Source organism: Podarcis vaucheri (assembly GCF_965113315.1).
Source record: "Podarcis vaucheri genome assembly, chromosome: 6".
Classification (NCBI taxonomy): Eukaryota; Metazoa; Chordata; class Lepidosauria; order Squamata; family Lacertidae; genus Podarcis; species Podarcis vaucheri.
In genome coordinates this window covers 50,816,301-50,836,582 of record NC_138764.1, presented here as the reverse complement: position 1 = coordinate 50,836,582, position 20,282 = coordinate 50,816,301, and the positions used below count along the sequence as shown (strand labels likewise).

The 20,282-nt window shown below is 40.2% G+C and overlaps 1 protein-coding gene across 2 annotated transcripts in view; it reads left to right on the top strand.

The window, feature by feature from the left end:
- The window catches only part of RNF11 (ring finger protein 11), a 29,863-nt gene that overhangs the window by 4,569 nt on the left and 5,012 nt on the right, over positions 1 to 20,282 (top strand). For both annotated transcript variants that reach the window (XM_082226812.1, XM_082226811.1), the window contains exon 2: positions 19,280 to 19,449. In XM_082226812.1, coding sequence (XP_082082938.1) covers positions 19,280 to 19,449 — 170 coding nt within the window. The remainder of the gene's footprint in view (positions 1 to 19,279; positions 19,450 to 20,282) is intronic.

Here is a 20,282-nt window from a genome sequence, read left to right as displayed (position 1 = left end):
GCTGCAATTCTGTATCCACTTATCTCTACTACCCCTCCTTTATCCCCTCATATACCCCAATTATACACTGAATATATAGGTCATAAACTCTCACACTAATAGAACAGAAGGAGGTGAGGCAGGAAAGAGTTAATGTATTCTGTTATATACCACATTTAGCAACTGGCGGCAGAAAATATTTGTCTGCTACCATTTTATTTTGCTCATGTTTCCCATTATATTCCCCCCTGATTTGTAGTAATAATTGGTTAGCATCTATTTCCACAACTATTATACTTCTTATATTTCATATCATTCTTAGTGGCAAATGTTTGTGTATATACAAAGGATATTTGTATATAACACTGGTGAATAAAGGAATACAGTAATTTACTACAGTTTCACGACAACAATATGTCTCTTACCTTTTCATTTGTCTATAAGGAAACAGTTTCCAACCAGTGCTTTTCTAAGCTAATTCCAAATTACTTATCTTTTTTTTTTTAAAAAAAAACTATTCTGATTGACTTGAACATTTTCCTTTGAGGTTTGTGTGCATGCTTGTGTATTCACTGGGACGCGGGTGGCGCTGTGGGTAAAACCTCAGTGCCTAGGACTTGCTGGTCGTATAGTCAGCGGTTCGAATCCCCGCGGCGGAGTGAGCTCCCGGCTTTCGGTCCCAGCTCCTGCCCACCTAGCAGTTCGAAAGCACCCCTAAGTGCAAGTAGAGAAATAGGTACCGCTTCATAGCGGGAAGGTAAATGGCGTTTCCGTGTGCTGCGCTGGTGCAGGCTCGCCAGAGCAGCTTCATCACGCTGGCCACGTGACCCGGAAGTGTCTGCGGACAGCGCTGGCTCCCGGCCTCTTAAGTGAGATGAGCGCACAAGCCTAGAGTCGGACACGACTGGCCCGTACAGGCAGGGGTACCTTTACCTTTACCTTTTCTGTATTCACATGCACCACTTTGGTTTCCCCTCTTATTCACATTTATTTGGAAGTAATTTAAAGTTTCAAGTAAATGTGCTTAGAAAGAGTAATGATCCCAAAGGATTATTTTATGGTTCTTTTAAGTGCTAAGCAATTGTAAAGGAAATCATGTTTCTTAGCCTGATACAGATGGTTGTTTACTATTGCCTTGTGAGCCCTGTATGAATGGAAAGATGAGGCACAAATATTTTACTAAACTAATAAAAGTTATCCAACAACCTAGAAATAAAAAAATTCCTTCCAGTAGCACCTTAAAGACCAACTAAGTTAGTTCTTGGTATGAGCTTTCGTGTGCATGCACACTTCTTCAGATACCACACTTCTTCAGTGTGCATGCACACGAAAGCTCATACCAAGAACTAACTTAGTTGGTCTTTAAGGTGCTACTGGAAGGAATTTTTTTTATTTTGACTATGGCAGACCAACACGGCTACCTATCTGTAACCTAGAAATAGTTTTTGATTAGTTTCAGGTGTAACAGTAAAGCTACATAAAGACTTGGGATGTTAAGGATTTTGAAGGAATTGGAAAAAGAACTCCTCCCATCATACTAAATGTTGGGATGAAGTATGATGACATGAGCTAGCTTGTATAGCGTGATTCCAAACCAAAAGATCTCCTGGGACAATACTATAATAATGATATTTTGTCATGTCAGGTTCCTACTGAGTCATTGGAGATGATATGGGTATTGGGAAAAGCTGAGAGTGGGAAATATAAGGCAGGAAGCTGAGTTGCTCTGCTTAAATCAAAGAAGTGTGCCTGACCTGCAAGGTCATATAATATCAGGCTTTGTCATGACCTGCTGTGGTCAAGCCTGTTGGCATTCAGGAACCTGTCTGGCTAGTTTCTTGCTGCTCCCCCTGTTGGCCAGAGTTAGGGCTCTTTTGTGGTGTCCCAGGTACACCTGTGCCTGGAAGCCACAACTATTGCTAGTGTGCTTTGCTGTGCTGCTTGAAATAGTTCTTTGTTGTGGCACAAATGGTGAATCCATTGTTAGAGCTAAGCTTGAAAACTATTAGAGCGATGGAGAAATGTGTTCAGTTGCTGTTGCAGACACTTTAATTTTGGCAAAGATATGAAAGTTGAATTCGTATTGCTAGTTTCAACTTGAATATTTAAATACTTTTCCTTTAATTGAGTGTGTGTCTGTGTTTAATCCAACTATATGGTGAATACCTGAAGTAGTGTTGCTTTATCAAAATAGACTTTGAGATTTTATTTGACATAATTGATCTGCTGGATCTGGTTCATCTGATACTTTAACACTGGCTCTTAAACATAAGGAGCTTTTAATTAAATAGGCTATAATAACTGAAAACCAGAGTCACCAGTGCATATTTCATTATGAAGTGGATAATGTAGTTCAATCCTGTGCATGTTTCATTCAGAAGTATGTCCTAATTAGTACATTAAGCTAACTCAGTGTCCATGAGCATAAGATTGCAGCCTAAAAAACTGCCATCAACTCCTAGAAAAGCATTGCATTTCTAAAGAAAGGCATATATGCAGAACAATACTATACATGTTCATTCAGAAGGAAAACTATCGAGTTAAAGGGGTTTACTGCCAGGTAAGTGGGTATATGATTGCACTCATGGTGATGTTTGTTACAGCATTTCCAGCTGCAAAAAAATCTAAAGGCTGTATTGATTTATGCAAGTTCTAGAGAGATCAGGTCACGGTTTTAAATATTTTTTGTGAGCCTGTAATTTCTTTCCTGTTTTTGTTACAATACTTTTATGTATTATTCACTGTGTCATAACTAGGCTGTGGCCACCAGTACAAGGCTGACTAACAGCAAAAGCACATTTCCCCAAAACATAGAATGCCAACACTGATTCCTTTGGAGGTGCCATATCCATATTCAGGTTGGACTTGCAAACTTAATTTGTTAGCAAGGATCTCCCCTAATACTTATATCATTTCCTTTGTGTTTTTATACATACACAAAGGGATGTATTAGCACTAACTTTTACCCAGCACAATGTCCTGTTCCTAGGTTGGAAGTAGGGGTGAGTGGGACAGTAGAGGAACGCTCACATTTTTCATCCTCTAACAACTATTGTACAAAAGACATGAGGTAAAATACATTGGAAGTACTAAATAGAAGTATCTACAAAAAGTAAAGGTTACCAGGTTGGGGTATCCTTGCAGGTGTTCCTATTTATTTGAAAGACTTACATGAGGTAATTCCTTTGAGTGATATAGTAAAACTGCATTCTCCTAATGTGGCAATATGGTGCTGCCGTAACAAAGAAATAGTGCAGTTTGTCTTTCCTCACCAACGAGGTCACAGGCACCATCCAGTAAGTCGCTCTTCACACTTGTGCAACTATCACTTCTTATTGTAATAGACATTCTAGGAACAATACTGTTTGTTCTTGGAAGCACATTGTTCTAACCAAGTAACATGATACAATTTTATCAAGTGGTGCTGTGGATGCTGTAACAGCAGGGCCTTCGCTTTAACCCTTTCTGCACTACAGCACCACCTCCCTTTGAATGCTGTACATCACTTTGGCTATACAGTGGTACCTCGGGTTACATACGCTTCAGGTTACAGACTCTGCTAACCCAGAAATAGTACCTCGGGTTAAGAACTTTGCTTCAGGATGAGAACAGAAATCACATGGCAGCGGCGCAGCAGCAGCGGGAGGCCCCATTAGCTAAAGTGGGGCTTCATGTTAAGAACAGTTTCAGGTTAAGAATGGACCTCCGGAACGAATTAAGTATGTAACCAGAGGTACCACTGTAATCCTTTGGTTATAAACCCCATTGTACTCAGTGGACTTGCATCTGAGTAGTTGTTAGTAGGTGAGGTAGGGTAAAATTTCAGACAAATGCCATTTGTCCCAGTAAGGGCCATTCAGGGTGATTGTTTCATGAAATTCCTTTTGATCATACTAAATTTATGAACTCTGAGTAGAAGAACAACTGTCATTTAGAAACTAGTTTATTTTATATTTGACAGTTTATTCAAGCTTTTGTTGTTTCCAGCTCCACTTTTAGCGCTCAACTTTCTGAGGTTTGAAGCTTTCTGATGTCATAAAAGTTCAATTTCTGCAGCTGTTCCAGCTCAATAACTTCATGGCTTAGTAATGGAAAAAGTCACATTCCAGTGAACTTGATTGGACCCAGCATTTATATACATAAAGTTCTCCCTCTCTTGCCAACTGAAAAGAGCATCCCTAAGGGTTCGGGCCTGTTCTTAGAGGGAGGTTAGAGAGCTTTATGTAAAACTGCCCTTACCCATTCATAATGTTCAGAGAATTGTAGTCATAAAGTATATCTGTTAAATGCCAGGTGTGTATGTGTGAGACTGTATGGTAGATTTCAACAGGAAAAATTTAAAAATAAAGATGAAATAGTGGGAACCTATTAGCCACCTTTGTCTTTATTTACTTTTTTTAGTGTATTTGTGCAATGTTGGGGCATCTCACTTGGATGCTACAAAGTAGGTTAATGGGACAAATCAAGCCAATCAGTTATGTTAAAGTATGCTGCTGCTGCTTTTTAGGGGGGGGGGAAAGCCCCTCCCATTATTTTTCAAGGCAGACTTTCAAAATCCTGATTCGGTATTGTTCTCTTGTTAATTATATGTTCTTTGCTCATGCTCTATTTACACTGAAGATCTATAGCAGTTCTTCAGGAGTAGTTTATTTATTCTAAATATTTATATCACTTTTTACTTCAAAATTTTAGGGCTCTAGAAATCTGGATGTCGCTGGACTACAATTACCATCATCCCTGGCCATTGGCCATGGTGGCTGGGGCTGATGGGAATTGTAGTTCAGCAATATCTGGAGGGCCAACAGCTCCCAACCCCTGCAATAATCCCATCAAGAGGTTACCAGGAGAAAGTTCCATTATTTCTTGTGTCCTGAACAGTACTGGATGTGAGTGAATATGAGTGAATAACCATTTAACAAGCTGGTTTTTTGTCTGTATTCTCTTTTATCACCCTGCCAGCTGGTGAGGAGAATCTTGCCATTCCTCTGCTTTCCTAGATTTATGGTTGGGTTCAGAGGTGTGACAAGATTCCTCACTACTCCGCAGGACAATACAAATGACAATACAACAGCTGGACAGCTAAGTTGGTTAGAGCGTAGTGCTGATAATGCCAAGGTTTAAGGTTCGATGCCCGTAAGGGATAGCTGCAGATTCCTGCATTGCAGGGAGTTGGACTAGATAATCCTCAGGGTCCCTTTCAACTTATGATTCTATGACTATCTTATAAAGTGGTTACATGCACACCTCGGTAGATTATCACTTGCCTAATGGTTGTCTTTGTTCACCCTTTGTATGAGATAGAAGTGGGCAAGCTCTTTCTGGCTTCTTCATAGGAAGAGGGATTTTCAGTTCCTTCAGGGTTCCACTCCTCCCTTAGCTGCAAGTCAGCTCTTTTGACTGTTCTCACACTTTCACTGTGTGGTATGACATTGGCAGTAAAGACAAGCTTTCCAGTAACCATGTGCTGCAAAAGGACATTACTTTTGGAGTATGATCCTGAAAGGTAAAAATACTAATATTTGAAATTGTATTTTATAATATTTATATAAAGGTAAAGGGACCCCTGACCATTAGGTCGAGTCGTGGCCGACTCTGGGGTTGCAGCGCTCATCTTGCTTTATTGGCCGAGGGAGCCGGTGTACAGCTTCTGGGTCATGTGGCCAGCATGACTAAGCCACTTCTGGAGAACCAGAGCAGCGCCCGGAAACGCAGTTTACCTTCCCACTGGAGCAGTACCTATTTATCTACTTGCACTTTGACGTGCTTTTGAACTGCTAGGTTGGCAGGAGCAGGCACCAAGCAATGGGAGCTCACCCCGTCATGGGGATTCGAACTGCTGGCCTTCTGATCGGCAAGTCCTAGGCTCTGTGGTTTAACCCACAGCGCCACCCACATCCCTATTTATATACTCACCAATAATTAAGCATCTCTGGGCAGTTTACAGTAAGTGTGTCATCAGGTCTTCATATGTTGGTGAAAGATTATTTAGAGGGTGTTTGCATCTGTTTTGATGTATGTAAGCGGGTGATAAACTCACGAGACATCGATGGTTACAATAACGTCATTCATTTCTGTCATGGGACTCGGCTGTGTTTCCTTCTCTTCTCAAAACTGTCATTTATTACAGTAGATTTGTTTCCACAGCAACAGACTTTGGTAAATAGTGGAGTGCTAGAAAGGGTTGGGCTTGGGTGGGGGAGTGGGAGCTTTGCTGTGTTTTCAAAATGCTTAAGTCACATTGTGCTTTTACGATGCTCAGTTTTGCTTTATCACTTATAGAACTTGTGTCTGCTTTCACAGCAAATGATTTATACTGATCAAAAATGTAATTCTATTCTAGGGAAGATACAGCAGAAAATGCTTAATTCCGAGTCTCTAGCTATGGAGAGCACACTCCAGCTGTATTTGTGCATGGAAGACAGAATGCAGTGACCTCCATGCATGCAGAGAGACATGCCATGTGCCAGGTTTGCACACTGCCTGTATCTGCATTCAGTCCCTGAGGACTCTTGGAGCATAAAAACTATGTCATATGATTGCCATTCCAGTATTATTTTATAAATGAGCTAAACCAAATGTCTTACAAACCTAATTTGGTTTGTGGGCTCTTCAGATTTCATTGTCTGGGTCATCACTCACATTCAGAGGTGCTTGAGTGCTTCAGAAAACTTACTTAGTGTCATGCTCATCCCTGTTTATCATAGTGTCAGCATAGCTCAAGGACTAAGAAAACTGTAGAGTTTAGAGTAGCAGTTGTTTTTTTAAGAGAATTTAGCATCCTGGTCCTTTCCTCTAACATGTTTAATTGAGTTTATGAATTTAAATGCTGCCCTTCAATTTGAAAACAGTTCCAGTATTTATTTTCTTTAATAGGGTGATAGCCTGCTTTAAAGCTCTGGTGTCCCAACATACCCATGGTAAAATGAGGGGAAAACAAAGGTTATTAATGATTTTATTTTGTATGGCTGTTCCAGGTAGAGTTTATTAATCCACTTTGATGCTGAATTGCTGTAAGAAACTGTAATCTACTCAGCTATTCTATCGTAATCTCTTATATAGGGACAATGAATTTACAGCAGAAGTGATACTGTTGTTTGACTGTACTTCAAAAATCTCATTATGTTTCAACAAGATGTATTGGCTGAACTCCAACTTTGGTAGCACAACTGTATTCTGGCTAACTACATTCTCCTTGTAGTTTAATACAGAACAGCTATTCTCAGTCACTCCTCTATTTAAGCTAAGATATCTAAAATGACAAGCTGCCAAATTGCAGGATTGATACTGTGCCAAAATGCCTGCAACAAGATAGTTGACTAAGACTGTAGTCACCAAACTACGTCTTCCAGAGTCATGTTGGAACTAATAGGACTAACTGTGGGATAAGTGGAACCACAATTCAGACAGTTGTGCCATCAGGGAACGATTTTGGGGAAGAAGTCCAGGGTCTCACTCAGATAAATGAATAGGGCTGGCTTACTGCAATTTGAAGTAATACGCAGTGCCTGCTAAATGGGGGAGCTGCAATTGACAATAGAGCCAGTGTTGAGCACCCTATGGTATGATTAGTTATTTTGCTGCTTATTAGTGTAAGTTGCCCTGTGCTCCTAAGGAAGAAAGGGCAGGGTAAAAATCTTATAAATAATTAACACATAAATTTGTATAAGATGAACTGGTTTTTGGTTTGGGGTTTAATAGCCCCATTATACTCGTTCTCTAGCAGCCATAACATAACAGCATTGTTTGAAATATACTATCTAGCTTTCATTGCCAAGATATAGAGCTCTTTTTGTACACACTAGGACATTGACTAATCTTAACAAGTAGTCCCAAGCCAACAAGCCCCTATATGTATACAAAGAAATTTAAACAGCACCATGTACTCTGTGGTGCAGGATGCTATGTTGTTTAGAAAAACATGAGCAAAAGTTACACCTTTGTGAACAAAACTTCCCCTTGCATTTCTCTGATCAGAGGTGCAAACCATGGAGGGAAGGGCAGCATTTCACACTGGGAAGAGATAGATTGTGAATATTCCTAAGGCTGATTCTTAATATGCAAGCTATGGTTGTAGGGCACCAGCACCACATCTGTGCTAGGCTGAGTAGCCAGCATAGCAATATTGGTATATTGTCTTACTTCTGGGTATTAATGAGTGTGAGGTTTTTAGTACGGTAATTGTCTGTAATGCAATTTCATATTGTATTGTGGTGGTCTGTTTAAATTGTGTCCAATACTTTGTCTTGAAACTGGCGTAACACTTTGCATCTTCTGCCTCCAAGCTGATGTCACATAGAGTTTCTTTCATGTTTTATTGCAGGTATGAGATGACTTGCTCAAGTTACTTCCATATCGCCATTTTTTAATTAGTACAAGTCACTGATTCGTGAACTCGATAACACTGGAATTCTTTTGAGACTTTCTGAATCTATGTATGTGTATATACAAGAGTCACAGAACTGACATTTGACAGTCATCCCATATGTGAAAAATAATACAGGAAGTAACTCTTGGTGGGTGTTTTTTTTTAAAAAAAAAGAGTAAGAGTGCTTTTTTATTTATTTTATTTTTCATTTCATTTCTTTATCACATTTCTTTATAAGTTTCAAAATAATAAAAAGGAGGCCATGTACAGTATGCACATTTAACACAGCAAAGTTAACAAAAAAAATTTAAACATAACAAAAGAAAACATTACTAAAGGAAGTTCAATAAACTGCACATTTGAAACAGCATAGCTGGCAAGAGAATAAAATATCTTAAACATACAGCATATATATTTCTGCTGTTACTGCCAATAGTGGCTCAGGCTTGATGACCTTGGTCTCCACTAAGACAGCCAGTATTTGTCTCTCCAGTAGCATCAGCCTTTGTAAGTGGAGTCAGTCAGGACCCTGCTTTCCCAGGCCCGTAAAGGAGCAGATCTTCCAGGACTCACAGCCAAGATTTATTGACATTACGTACTGCAATTAATAAATGAAAATCACAAGCCTGTGGTTCATAGGTATGGTGGTCTTGTGTGTGTTGATCTGTGGTCTAACACATGGGTGATTCTGCAGTATTGTAGAGGTTGGTTTTATTTATTTAGTTTTTATTCCCTTCTGCCCTCATGATTGTAAGAGAAATGATAAGATTATTCTGCAGGGCTCCGTTGGTGGCCGATTTCTGAGATGCCTGCATTTTTCTAACTGATCTATGGGAAACATTACATAATACCCTGAGGATCTAACCAGGAACACCCAGCATTAGCTAGATTCTGGACCAGAATGAACAATCAGCTTTTTCAGTTGTTTTATGCTTCCTTTAGATAAAATTCCAGTTAGTGCTTTGGCAATGATATATTCATAGTGCAGTATTACAGCAGCCTAAAATGAGTAATTCAGGCAATAAGGCAGTGGACTAGGAGTCAGGAGACTTGGGTTGTGATTTTAGAACTGCAGTGTCTTTCTTACGTGCATCTTGTCCAACAGCTTTGAAGATAATTATTTTTTCTTAAACAATCATCCTCCAAAACTCAGTTTCAATAGCTTAATTTCTATGGTACTTTACTAAAATACAGAATCTGGTTAAGTGTATTTAAATGCACTGTGAAGGATGTCAGGCTGCATTTATGTTGTTCCTCAGGTGGTACAGCTAGAGAGATACTGGCTAGCATTAAAATATTCTCATGATAATTTTGGTTTACTTGTTAGGAAAAGTAGTGATCATAATTTGATCTCAGTTGTGCTGAACACTATCAAAATATAGGAGTGTTCATATAAAAAGCACCTTCTTTAACCAATCTACAGCAAACTAAAAATCTAGCATGCTTGATATTAAAGGAACATTGTGTGTATAAATAAACCTTTCTCAAATTTAGCAATATAATGTATTTGTATTTTGGAGGAAATGGTTTTGTTATGTTTTTTGCTAGCTTGCAATTGAGTCTTACTTTCTGAACTCAAAACAGTCGGCTTTCAAACCAGTGGGAGATCAGAGGCTGCGGTAGCCATTCTCCCATCAGAAATGTCATCAGTACTGGTGTTTGATCAAAACCTAAAGTTTGGAGTGAAATGCTCTATTTAGAACCTGAAAAAAGTCCTAATCCACCCAGTTTACAGTATGTTGGTTATATGCTAATATAGCTAGATACTTAACCCTTTGCATACAGCATATTGCTTTGCCCTATAAATACACAAAACAGTTCCCATACATTGACCTGATATTCCTTACAACAGCAGTGAAAGGTAGACTGGTCTTATATTTGAACCAGGAATTTCACAGTTCATGTTATTAACCATCCTAGCAGCTAAGAAAATATTTTCTTGAACATAGACAATCTGTGTTTTTAGAGTTGGTATCTCTCTGTCTCGGCAGACAATGGAAGAATGTCCCTTTGGGGGTGAAGTCAAACCATTGGAGAGTTACACAGCACCTGTTTTGGCTGTAGAGACATGTTTTGTTGCAGCTGGGGCAGATGAAGGTGTCTGGTTGTGCTGATGCAGGTGTACAATGGTTTTCCTTCTTTCTGCTGCCCTCTCATCAGTCATTCCTCCTTTGGTCACTGCAATGGATACACAACCTGATTATCTGTCTCCAGGCACAGCTTCTTTAAAAAAAAAAAAACCAATAACCAGTTGTTTGGAAGTATTTTTAAAAAAAGGATTATCAACCACCTGAGTGAATATACTTCTTTCTTGCATGTGTCCTTAGTGCAAACATATATTCTGTATTAGAAGTGGTTGAGCTCTGAATGAGATCAGTCTTGGACTTGTGCCCTAGAAACTGAAAATGCACAGTCACAGCAGGGATAAGCTTTGGGTTATCACAAAAAGGAATATAGTACAGGGGTACCTCGGGTTAAGAACTTAATTCATTTTGGAGGTCTGCTCTTAACCTGAAACTGTTCTTAACCTGAAGCAGCACTTTAGCTAATGGTGCCACTGCGCTGCCAAAGCACAATTTCTGTTCTCATCCTGAAGCACCATTTCTGGGTTAGCAGAGTCTGTAACCTGAAGCGTATGTAACCTGAAGCATATATAACCCGAGGTACCACTGTACATGCTTCCCATATTAGATACATTAGTGTAAACACATTTTATTCAACATACAAAGTGCTTTTTGGTTGCTGTTCAGCTGTTGCAATAAGCAAAACAAAAAACCAATTTTTGTAAGCTGTATGGTAAAATTGGAGTGTCTACTTCCCTCATCCCTGAGGGAAATTGTTATTGTAATTTGAGAGAAACATTTTACATCCCCTTTGGATTAGGGGATAAACTAGGGCACCTTGGTTGTGCAGAAAAGGGAATTTCAGCAGGCGTAACTTGCATGACTGCTGCTAAAGGTGCAGAAACCCTTCCCTCTTTTACATCTGGACAGTCCACTTTGGAGCCTTACCAATTAACAAGGTCATTGCTTTAATCAAGCAAGGTGTGGGGGTTTTTTTGTATCTACTTTACTCTGTTTCTAGAGAACTAGAACTCAATATGCAATGTTTCAGGGTAAATGGGGTCCATTTTGTGTAGCGCCATACAACACCATTTAATTGTCTTGTTTGGTCATTGATCCTCACAGAATGATGGTGTCTTAGTTGCTGTTGCTGAGTCCCTCCAAGTAGGGGGCTCTGGTTATTTTAACAGTAGAAGTGTCAGCTCCAGATCTTGTTGCCATGGCCAGAGAGAGATGAGAGATTATACAAGCCTAAGGCTTATTCCAGTTTGTGCACATAATGCTAAACAATAGTAGTGTTGCAGCCAAAAAAGCCCCACCAAGATATCTTGCCAGTTTTAAAAGGGAAGAACTAGGAGGTTTGGTCTTACACACACAACACTTAAGTAACTTTCACCTCCATCTTGGACAGAAGTTGAGTGATCTGGTTTAAATAAGAAACAGCAGAATTTTCCACAGGCACACATATCAGATGGTAACTCCTACAGTGTATAAAATAAAATAGTCCCAAGAACAAGGATGGAAATATTTGGACTAGGTTGGTGCTGAGAGTGAATTGTGCATGGATGTTGCCTGATTCCAAGTCAGAATATTTATCTAGTGAGCCAGTACTGCCTACTCTGACTGCAACTTTCTAGGGTCTCAGGCAAAGATCTTTCTACCTGAATATTTCAGTTGGCTATGACAGATTGATCCTGGGAGCTTCTGCTTCCAAGGTATGTGCTCTATGATTTAAGCTATGGCCTCTCTCCAAATGTGATCCCTCACACATGGTTCCCTATTTATGCAGCTAGGCATTAATCTGCCAGAAATGCCCATCTGTTGATTAAGGTTAAATGAGTATGAGACATATGGCCAACCAGCATGGAGATGCTCAGTCTGTAAAAATCCTAGGGATCGTATATATGCTCCACAAACAGAAACAATTTTCACATTAAAGTGAATTTGTAGGAAACTCAAATGGCAACATTTCTAAACTATCAACTGTCGTGGGGAGATACTGTACATAGATATTATATGCTATTTCCCTGATTGCAATCTCCAAAAGCAAGGAATTCCTGCCAACTCCGATCTGAAGGGATGTAAGGGAGGGATTTGTTCATTTCATTGATTCTTTACTTTAAATTTGTGCGGTTTGTATATATTGATTCTGTTTGTGCATCCCCAGTATCATCCAAAGAAGCTGATAAACTGTTGGTTGTAGAGCAACTTTGCAGGAATGTTGAAATAATGTACTTTTCTGTTCTGAAAGTAGTCTGATCATCAAGCCAGTTTTTAAAAAATGCATACTGTTAAGAAGGGGGTGGAATCATGGATCAAATCCAGGCTTTCTTGGAAAGATCCAGGCTTTCTAGAAATCAGCATTCTAGATCCATTTCAAATGGGCTTAGGTCCGGTTTTGGCACAGGAACTGCTTTGATCACCCTGTATGAAGACATCTATTGAGAGAGACAGGGAAATGTAGCGATGTTAATTCTCCTTGACCTCTCAGCAGCTTTTGACACCATCAAAGCACAGTTATTGGGTTTTTCCAAGCCAATTTGTTCTAGAGTCCCTGAATCAAGGTTGGCTAACTCTGTGATCCTTCAGATGTTGTTAGACTTCAACTCCCATTAGCCCAACCACTGATCAGCAATGATGGGAATTACTGCCCAACAACACCTGAATGTTCATAGGTTGGCCACTCTTGTCCCATGTTATGATACTTGGAAGGTAGATTTTATGCTTAGTAAGAGAGTTGTATTTGTATCTGAGGTTTCAGATATAGTTCTGTAAAAGTGAAAGACGATGATTAAATCTAAACAGTCAAGGATGTAACGCCCCTCTAATATATTGCATGCAAGGGAACTGTAGTGGTTCCGTTCCTGCTTCTTGTTGCATACATACTTCTGCAGCGTGGTAGCATCAAAACACTGGAATAGTCTGGGTGCCATTCTACTTAGGAAGCTGTTTATGTGAGGCAACTTTCTTAGCCAATTTTAGCAATGTCGGCATAACCCTCACTCTTCACTGAAGTAGCTTCCAATGTGGAATGAGCTACTGGTTCCATTTCTCATAGTTACCATGTCACAAATATAGAGAAACAGCCTGTGGCCTGATTCATGTGCTACTTCGGCTGTTTGATTTGGCTTGTCCTCTCCTGCCTGAAGTGACATAAGCACTGGCTGATGGAAGAGTTGGGGGGGTGGGGTGGAGGAGAGGAGCAAGCAAACAGCAGTAGTAAATAAACTATTAAGGAAGGAAATACTTTCTCCCGTCTACAGGGTAAAATGATGCCACTCTATCCCATTGGCTTCGTGGTAAAGCCAGTCCTGCCAGGCAGTGTTTAACTTGGCTGCTTTGCACAATATTTTGTATTGCCCAGGCAAGGCTGCTGTTAACAGGAATGGTTTCTTCAGTCCAAGAAGCAATCTCTATAAATCTACAGTTAATATGCAAGGCAGGTGGAAGCATGAATAGATTTCCATAGAAAGGCTGCTGGGATTTGGAAGGAAGCAGGGATTAAGCAGGGGCCACATCCATTGTTGTAGTATTGTTCATTGCCCCTTGGAAATGAGTTATTTTTGCAGCTTTCTCAAGACAAATGCCTTTGACTTCCAGACCAGGCTGTGCAACCTTTCTGCTGTCCTCGGCAAACACAGCACTTTCTCAATTTGCAGTGCTTAAAATTAACATTTTTTTCTAGTGTGTAACTCGTGACTTATTGGATTTTCAGGAGTAGCTTCTGATAACAATGAATTTTATGTAGACCCTTCCCTTCTTCCACTTCAAAACAAAACAACTTTCTAAGGATGCATTCAGACCAGCACTTCTGTTTATGCAACTGCTTCTGATACTCCACACCACATCCTGTGAATCTTATCGCTGTTTGCACTCTGTTTCCTGAATTTTTTATTCTCACAAAGCTTGTACCTCATTAAAGAGGTACAAGCTGGGGTTGTCCATGTGAAGCACCTTGGAGATTTGGATCTGAACTATACTGCTGCATGTACTTTTCCAATGAGGCTGAATATGGGACTTTTGCCAGATAAAATGAAATTTATCACACCTGGTAGGGACAGGAGCCAAGTGAAGAGCAGCACTGATGAGCCACTAAACTCATCAGGCTGAACTGTACCCTAAGACATTATCCTGGAATGAGGGAGCATGCTGTGCAATAATTGAAGTGCAGAAATCAGTTGCATGTAACAAGGAGCTTTATGCTTCATTAAAATAATTATTATTTCTTGCTCTTCACTTAATTCTTTTTTGCCAGTTTCCAGAATCTTCATTGGATGTATGAATAGTCAGATTCCAGCCCCATTGTCTTGGAGTAATTTATATTTTTTTAATGCAGAAATTTAATGAAGTTTATTGTAGTTGTATGTTCGGAAAGATTGAGGGCACGAGGAGAAGAGGAGGACAGAGGACGAGATGGTTGGACAGTGTTCTCGAAGCTACGAACATGAGTTTGACCAAGCTGCGGAAGACAGGAGTGCCTGGCGTGCTCTGGTCCATGGGGTCACGAAGAGTCAGACACGACTAAACAACAACAAATGCATTCAGCAGTCAGCAATACAAACAAAATAGATTTTATTATTTTTTACCTTTTAAAGATTAGCTATGAGTTTAGTTTCTAGGAAGAGAAAAAAAGTATATAGTCTCAAGAAATGGAAAGAATCACAATTATGTAAATAACACAGAGACAGATAACTATCTACATAGAAATTTATTTGTGGCTTGGTGGTTTAGTGCAGGACCCTGTGTGAATCCAGCCACACATTTGAGATCAACAGACGTCCTCTTGCACATCCCTTTGCTTTGTGGGTTAGGGAAGTTATGCATGGTCAGGTATTTTCAGTAGTGGCACCTGCAGTACTTGGTTCCCACGATCACTTAGCAGAAACTAACTGGTATATAATATTTAGTATATAGTGGTATATAATATTTTATAAATAAATATGGGGCAGAAGGTAAAGAAGGTAATGCTGTTTGAACACAGCAGCTTATGTAGGTTGATGTCTTCCTGCTTTTTTCTGAGTTTTGTTGCTTTTTTAGCCAATGCTGTAGCTGAATGCTGTTTATTGCATTCCAATTTATGTTTTATTGGTTTATGGATTTTTAGAGGATTGTAAACTGCTCTGGGGACTGTTATGATTGGAAGGTGCAGGATGAAAGCTATTTAATAAAATAACTTTAGTCACATATAATGTTGTAAGTTATAACTGATAATTTACAGGAAAATGCAGTAAGATTAGAGTTCAAAGCAGAGCCCTCAAAGTAATCTGTGAAGCTGGTATATCTGATTTATAGGCGAACTCAGTCTGAGGGTCCTCTTGTGGACCCCAGCCCCCTGAGGTCAGTCAGGTGGCAGCCAAAGGGGGCCCTTTCCTTGGAACCTTCTAAACACATTTGTTAGGTACCACCTTTGTTGAGAACAGATTCTCCTGTTCCCTCACACTTCATCTGCTTGTTTATTGCTGTGGTTTGCCATTCTTTAAAGATCATGTTCTAAGCAATCTTTTTTTGTGGCTGCATTTATTGTGGCTAGGGGCCTCAAAAGCCAGCAGTGGTCTGGGCCTCCCCAGGCCTCTATTCAACCATCAACATTAGGTGGTTAGGGTTATGCTCACAGTTATGAAAATTGTAGAAAAAAAGCTCTCAAATTGCAGTCTTTTATTTATAGTAGACAACAGCCACCCTAAGGAACTAGGTTTGGGTAAACAAAAGAAGGTAAAACAATCTATCTTTTAAAAAATCAAGATTGGTATTTGGGTTTTCTTTAGTATAATATTGTACATCAATATGCCCAGGAAAATGTTTTTGTAATCATGATAGATGTTTTTAATGGTGGGGGTAAGAAAAATGACTACCCTTCAATTTTTATAAAGTTCACTATACAGTTTTTGTTTGTTTTTTAGCTATATCCCTATCCTGCCTTGCTCTGCTACATACCTAGTCTCCACAACAGAGCCCAAGAGTGGTATGTTTCAGGGCAAACTCCCTTCTAGTTTGTTTCCAGGTGTCAAGATTAGGCTCTTTCTGTCTTCTTGACTATGCTTTTGTGTTTTGATAGCATATACTTTCTTTCAATTTTAGTTACTGCATACAAGGGTTCAAGCTCATATGTCTTACAGGAGTAAAAAACAGAATTCTCTTCTCTGTTGTGGTCTAGAAGCGCCAATTCTAAATATCTGAAGCAGCTCAATGGGCCACAATCCAGCCTAGAATGGTCTCCTTGAGCCAACAAATTTTGAGCACACCAAAGTCAGTGCTATGATTTGTAACAGTCTGACAATCAGTATACCTATTTTTAACTAGTATTAGTGTCACAGCACAATATTGGTTGGTCAGACAACACACTTGAACAGCAATTAGAATATTTTCTGATTTTTTTATATAAATCATGTTGAACATTGTATCAATTTATTAAACTGAATAAAGTAATCTTCAGATTATCTTTATCCAAGGATTAGTAGTTTCCCAGCTACCACTGACCTATTTTCAAAGCGTTATAATATCATTATTAATGGTTATGCTGGCTGGGGCTGATGGGAATTGTAGTCCAAAAATCCAGGAGAGCACCTGGCTGTGGATGGCTGAACTAGCCGCTTGAAGAGTCTTTATTATTTTTCATAATTTAACCTCTTTCTTAACACTAGGAAACCTAACGTTAACTATGCATGCTATGAAGTTTGCTCTTTATCAACTTTCCCCCATACCACACATAATTGCATATACCTCTATCATTTCTCTTCCCGCACCCTTTACTCACCTTCCCCACTAAAGCAACACGTTTAACATAACCTTTCCTCTCCAGCCCCCAAAACATTTTGGTTCTCAATTTAGCATTTTTTTCAGGTCAATGATATCCTTTTTTTAGGTATGGCAAGCAGAACTTGAACATAGTATTTGTATAATGGTAGTATTATGATATAAGCAATTTTATTTTCAATCCCTTTCTTTCATGGGATTCTAATTTTCATAGCTGCTGCACACTGGGTTAGCATTTTCACTGATCTAGTTCCCCTAAGCCCAATATCTCTTTCCTAGTCAGTTGCCAATTAGCATAATTGTGAAGTGGTCCTTTTTTTTTTTACCTTATGTGTTACTTTATACTTGCTCCCTCCCCCCATGTAACTTCTTACATAGAATCCACATTTGCCATTTAATGCCATTGCATCCAGGATTGTAGATAAGGTCTCCCCTTAACCACAACCTGTAACCCCAAAAACATGGTTAAGGAGGAGAGCTCTTATCACAGTTGTGGGTCTATACAACCTGCTGAGCCAAACCTTGGCTTGGCTGCCACCCATCTATCACCTAAAAAGACCAGGGAGGAGCAAAATCTACTCCTCGCAAGCCAGCATGTTTGCACCAAGCCATGGTTTGGCTTAGTGTGTGACATGCAAATGTGGCTGACATGCTGCAAAATGCGCAGACCTGCCCCCATTGCATCCAGTTTGACCTTTATTACTGAATATTGCTGTTCTTTAATTTGGTTTCTTATTTGCAAAAAGGGATGGAAGATACTCAGTAGTTACACCCCTGTGAAATAACATACACTAATTGTCCAAAGATAAAAAAGGGCTTCTGGATGATAAATGAAGGGCACAAAGAAAAGTGGAATGGGGAAGTCTCCATTTTACAGTCCGTAAGCGCCTTCTGCTGAAGATTAACAGATGTCCATCTGGCAGCTCTCATGTATCCATTTGTTCATAGCTTTGGGGGAGGGCGTCGGGGATTAAGTGAAACTAGGAATCCCTTCCATTAGTAATTGGTCTTTAAAAAATCACTGCATGGTAACCTGCCATTTACATACAGCATAAATGTGGGAAGAGTGGTGAATCAAAGGGAAGCCTTTTACAGGAACTGTTCTGAGGAGGTGGCTGTTCGGTATAGAAGATGCTGAGTGTTATATGTGTGCTAATGCAGTGTGTTCAGATAGATTATGTGATTATTCACAGTGTGCATACATACTGGATATGGATGGAAGAAAACAAAAAATGCAGCCCACAGTGAGTCAGCTAAAAATCATAATTGCACAGAGGTGCATTTTATCCTTGCCCACGTGCAGCTCTTCTGTTGCTTTGTGGCAACACGGTTGTGTCTCAACACTGAAACTACAGTGATGTGGTTGTGCAAATGACCCTGTACCTGTGATTGTTGAGATGGCACACCTTAGCCAGGAAACTTACAGGTGATGTAGCTGCACTAACACCACACAAAAAGGAGTATGTATTTGAGATATTGCTACAATAAATGTGCCTGGAGATTTTATAGAGACTTTCACTTAAACTTTTAAAATGTGTGTGTGTGTGTGTGTGTGTGTGTGTGGTGTTTTTTCCATTTAAATAGAACTAGTTGTATTGTCTGGGCACAAGGGTATTCAAAAACCTTCAATATTGCAGATGTTTGAGTGGTCTGTTACATTTCATTTCTATGAAGCTAACTTACAACATCAAGTTACTGTTTATTTTAAGCAGATGATGAGATTGGTGTCAAGTAATAGTTAAAATATAAAATTTTCTCTGTATTGGCAGGCCATATGTTTATCAATTAGCCAGCCTGCAAGCATAATTTTCCAATTCTCATGTCATACTTATGCATTTGTTTTAACTAATCCATAGGCAACTAATGGAAACAAAAGTCAAATTGTCTGTACAGAGAACATCCTAAAATAGATCCATGCCAGCTTCCCAGCAATGATGGCACTGCAGTTTGCCCCATTTTATGGCTTATAAGACTAAAAAGGAGAATGAAGTGTTACACACATTTCCTCCCAGAAAGAAAGAGGTTTAAATTTCCATATACTGTAAAGTCCATTTCTATCATTACTTTAAAACTGACAAAGCAAATGCATTTGCTTTTATTTTCTTTCTTTTAATTTTAGGAACAGGTTCCAGTTCCAGTTTACCATCCAACTCCCAGCCAGACCCGCCTAGCAACCCAGCTTACAGAAGAGGAACAAATTAGGATAGCGCAACGAATAGGCCTTATACAGCACCTGCCGAAAGGAGTCTATGATCCAGGAAGAGATGGTTCTGAGAAAAAGATCAGAGAGTAAGTGCCATTTTTTTGTGGTAACATCACTTATGTAACAGTTACAGATAGGTAGCCGTGTTGGTCTGCCATAGTCAAAATAAAAAAATTCCTTCCAGTAGCACCTTAAAGACCAACTACAGTGGTACCCCGCAAGACGAATGCCTCGCTAAACGAAAAACCCGCAAGACGAAAGGGTTTTCCGATTTTTAGAGGCTTCGCAAGACGAATTTCCCTATGGGCTTGCTTTGCAAGACGAAAGCCCATAGGGAAATCTCCTGGGACAGCGGGGAAACGCAGCGCACCTTCTCCTCTGTTCCCAGACCTGTCCTGAAGGCTTGTGGTGGGAGGTCCGGGAACAGAGGAGAAGGCGCGCAGCGCTTCTCCTCTGTTCCCGGGGCTTGCGGTGGGAGGAGGGTTTTTCCTCCCCACCGCCAACATTCAGAACAGCATTCTGAATGTTGGCGGTGGGGAGGAAAGCCCTCCTCCCACCGCAAGCCTTCAGGACAGGTCCGGGAACAGAGGGGAAGGCGCGCAGCACTTCTCCTCTGTTCCCGGACCTGTTTTGAAGATTTGCGGTGGGCTCCCCACCGCCAACATTCAGAAGGCTGTTCTGAAGGCTGGCGGTGGGAAGAAAAGCCCTTCTCCCCCGCCAGCCTTCAGAAGAGTTCCCGGAGGGCTGCCTAGGCTGCGGATAGCAGCATGCTGCCCCGCGCAAGGGGCGCTCTTAAGCAGAGCTCCCCTCGCGCGGGGCAGACATTCGCAGCTTGGGGAGCCCTGCAGGAGTTCCCCGCAGGGCTCTCCAAGCTGCGGATAGCAGCCTGCTGCCCCGCACGAGGGGCGCTCTTTAGCAG